Source organism: Paramisgurnus dabryanus, chromosome 17 (assembly GCF_030506205.2).
Source record: "Paramisgurnus dabryanus chromosome 17, PD_genome_1.1, whole genome shotgun sequence".
Taxonomy (NCBI): Eukaryota; Metazoa; Chordata; class Actinopteri; order Cypriniformes; family Cobitidae; genus Paramisgurnus; species Paramisgurnus dabryanus.
Window position 1 is genome coordinate 25957888 of NC_133353.1, and position 4266 is coordinate 25962153.

Genomic DNA, 4266 nt, shown 5'->3' on the forward strand with positions numbered 1-4266 from the left:
TGCATTATCGAATCAACTCATTTTATGATCTCTTTCTTTCTGTTTAGGAGCATGATAGTCTCCCCTCACTTTCATTGTATCTGAAAAAGAGAAGCACTTGATGTGAGTTTAAAACCACTTGACAGAATTTTCCCTTTGGGTAAACTATCAAAAAATACACCCACATCACTAGTAATAATAGTAAGATTAATCTGATGAATATGATGTGGTAATGCTAGAATACATCATTACACAACATCATTAAAAGCATGATACACATAAACTAAAACATATGGTCCATTTGTTATAATTAAGGTTAACTGTAATTGCATTTGTGAAGGAACAGTTGGTGTTAATTTAGCAGTCATGGAAGACTAACTCTTACAAAAAAAATGCCCTTGGAAATGCAGATCCAATGAAGGTCAAGATGCAGTGAAGCTAAACATAGTTACAATAAACTTTATAATTCAGTAATCGGGGTGAATTTCAATTAGACCGCATGCAGGCATATACGCAGACCACGTGTGTATTCTATGCCCAAATGCTTTGTACGTCGATCATTATGCCAAGGTCACATGCTATCAAAGATACATTGTAATCATATGCATGCAAATGAGGGTTACTCTGTTTGCGCATGATTAATGTTTCATCCATAGACGACATTAAAGATATGGAGGAAAAAACTCCTCAGCACACTTTGAGATTTTGTGCTGTAACCAAAACCGATTACCAATTAAAATAACCAATTAAAATCAATATAAAAAAGACGAACAATCATCAAATAAACTTAACACACAAAGTGGGACTTATTTGGCATTGTACAGCATTACCCTACGCTTTTAATTTGTTCAATAGAAACTGCAAGAAATTAAATCAATAAGCAAATAATGAACTGCTTCTCTGAGTGTGTCCAAAAAGCTTGATTTTTTTTTAATCACTTTTGTACTAGTATTGCTCATTATTTAAGGCGTCCCAATCAACATACTCCAAGAGAACAGTATGTTTCTAAAAAATCTCTACATCATGGTCTTTTCCAGCATCATAATTTTAAGGAGCTAATTTGTGATTCACTGCTAAATGATTCTGACACCTACTGGGAGCGTTTTAGAAGACATTAGGCATATCCACATTAGTTAAGCGGACATTAAAATGTTTTAAAAAAGTCTAAAAGTCAGTAACACCAGTATTTTTAATTACCCATGTCAGTTTCGTGTGCATTGCACCCAAATTTGTAAAGAAAAGCCACTGCATGGGGGTATATTTGGGGGTGAATGAAGTCTGAAAGCCAAATAAATATTCACCATGATAAAAGGGTTAAAGCACATATTGGCTAATTGTGGAAAGCAGAATTCAAAGCTCTTTGCAGCGTTGTGGCTATGCAGTGATTCTTCCCTGTTGTTCGCGTCTGTAGATGTCACCTCCATATGGGCATAACAGGTCGATATCTCAGCCCTTTTTTTGGTGCGTCTTTGACGTATTACTCACCTCCTGGGGTAGACGTGTCATTCACGGTTACTCTATGAGCTTTCATGCTGCCAAGTGACAGATTATATGACTTATGAGTGCACAGAGCAGAAGGTGCATCTATTTAGCTTTTCACTGGATTAGATGTAACAGTCACAATTGTGACCAAGCCTGTAAAATCTCAGCTAAAATCATTTTTTGGTGATTTACTGCACTGATTTACATAAAATCATCTTACATAACGTAAAGAATGTAAATGTCAAAGATTGAAATTAGAAGGAAATTAATGAGTGAAGTCAAAGTTTGATACTTCTATGGATTTCACAGACATGGTCACAGTTCTTTAATAATTTATTTGTATTCAATACATCAACGAGCATGTCCAAATCTTAATAACTTTATGTTGGTCAGCTTAACTTGGCCTAAGGCTTTGAGTACTTTGGAGTACTGTTTATTTATTTCTCCTATAAAGAGTTTTGACCTGTGTTGCTTACTGTCTATATCTGTACTCGGTATACTTTTTTACTGTTCGCTCACCAAAAAAGGACTATTTTTCATACCACCCACAGACAAGGATAGCAATGTCACATTATAGCTGCCAAAATGTATGGGTCCAAATACAAATAATGCATATTTAGATCTTTTATTCATAATTACGTTTTATGAGCAGGGCTGTCATAATGAAGGTGGGCATGCACTGCTGTAAATATAAAAAATTCATAGTGTTTACCTGTTCATGAGACAGAAAGAAAACAGTGCAAAATTTAAACACAAGCAAATGGACATCCCAACTTATTTATTAAGTGCAGGATTATAGGCAATGACCACGTGAGAGCGGTTTAATTTCACATTTGATGAGGAATAAAGACAATGCACAATTTTGCGTTATTAACAAGCTGCCATGGCGCTATTACGCAGTCATTGAATTAACATTATAGGCTATTTTATTTTCTCAAGGGACGTCTGTACATCTAACGAGGGCGAGGCTCGTGTAAAGCAACTTATTTCACTTAATTCTTCCTAACGTCTGCAATATTTAAACCTCATGAGTTTGTGAAAAGCTTTTTTAAAGTCATCATTGGACATGGTGTATATAATAGGGTTGATCAATGAGTTGAGGTAGCCAAGCCATGTGAAAAAGTCAAAGAGTTCTTGAGAAAACCCACAGAATGGACAGAGAGAAAGGAGTAATGTGTAAATGAAAAACGGCAGCCAGCAAATAATATAGGCTCCTAATATGATACCAAGCGTTTTGGTGGCTTTCCTCTCTCGGGCAGCAGATATTCGCTTTTTCTCCAGGAGTGAGTCTGATACAGTTACTCTGATCTGATTATCACTGCCCAGAGAGCCGGTGTCCGAGCAATGCAATGGAGAAGTTGAAGCCACGGATGCTGGTGAATTCGTGATCAGATGTGCCGAAGTGAGTCTCTTCCCCGCTTTTTTAGGCGACTGTTTCAAGATGCGCTTCCTCGCCTCCACGTATATCCTTCCGTACAACGCAATAAGTAGCAGCGTGGGGATGTAGAAAGCCCCAAACGTGGAGTAGATTGTGTAAAAGATGTGGTCCGTGTTCACCGTGCAGGTGGTCAGCTCCCCTGCCTTCACCTGTCGCCAGAAGAAAGGTGGGAGAGAGATGGAGATGGCGATGATCCACGCGGTCGCTACCATCCCCGCGGCGCGCGCTTGGGTACGCTTCTTGGCATACTCGACCGCGTCCGTTATAGCCCAGTATCGATCCAGAGCAATTACGCACAGGTGAAGGATGGACGCGGTGCAACAGGTTATATCTGAGGACAGCCAGATGTCGCAGATAACCTGCCCGAGAGTCCACTCGTGAGTGACCGTGTAAAGCGCGCAAATGGGCATGACGAGCACCGACACCAGAAGGTCCGTGACCGCCAGCGATGCGATCAAAAAGTTCGCCGGTGTCTGAAGCTTCCTAGATTGCGAGATGGTGGCGATGACGAACGCGTTGCTTAATATTGTTGCAAGAGTTAAAACGCCGAGAATTAACGCTAAGGTGACTTGGAAAGCAAAACTTGTATCGGGTCCGTCGGTTTGGGGTGTTAAAGTCACATTTGCGCCGATCGAGGTGTTTAATACCTGGTCGAAATGTGCAGGTGTTGGCTTGAAGTGACCGCTGCGCTCCATGCCAGAAGACATGTAGTATGATTTCATATGTTATGTTTTACGCATTTCAGTGTGGAGTATCTCTGTAGAGCCCTTTTATAAAAATGCCGAATTTTCTCCGCTTCATGGTTTCTGGCACTTCCAGACGCTCTTCTGTTTTGCTATAGGCAAAGATGTCTTTCCGTTTCATTTTAAGTGTCAAACGTCAGTCTTCAAGAAAAAATAATAAATGTCATACATTTTCAGACAATGTATTAAGAGTTGCCGAACAGGACAATAAAGCATCCAAGAAGTTGCGTGTGAAAATATATCTTCCATCACTCGTCAGTGATCCAGTGGCTTCACTTTCACAAGCGAGTCATCTTTAAAAGCTCGATACTTTGCCCGCACGCGACGGGAATTTTTCATAGGTTTCACTGATAGGCGGGTGCAGGGTCCTCGCGTTTTATAGGGCTCTGATGCAAAAGTTGCAGCTTTGATAACCACGATCTTCTAGTTTGAGAGAGGATGCCATCCTCTGGGTCTTAGTGCTGCCCCCTCTTTTTTTTTTTTAATCACACCAAAAACTAATCTGTCATTTTCACAACCAATGTGTGAAACTGTAAGCTGTTTTTGATAAGTGGATCATGATAGGAGGCTCTTTTATTCACAAGGCATACTACATTTATGGTCACAGTGGTGATTTTTCTAATC

General features: G+C 39.8%; 1 protein-coding gene across 1 annotated transcript; it reads right to left on the minus strand.

The window, feature by feature from the left end:
- Positions 1 to 230: 230 nt before the first annotated feature.
- htr1b (5-hydroxytryptamine (serotonin) receptor 1B) lies at positions 231 to 3994 on the minus strand. Its single transcript, XM_065288813.2, has one exon. It carries the CDS (start codon positions 3619 to 3621, stop codon positions 2464 to 2466), a length of 1158 nt encoding a protein of 385 aa, XP_065144885.2. The 5' UTR covers positions 3622 to 3994; the 3' UTR covers positions 231 to 2463.
- Between the last annotated feature and the right edge of the window lie 272 nt (positions 3995 to 4266).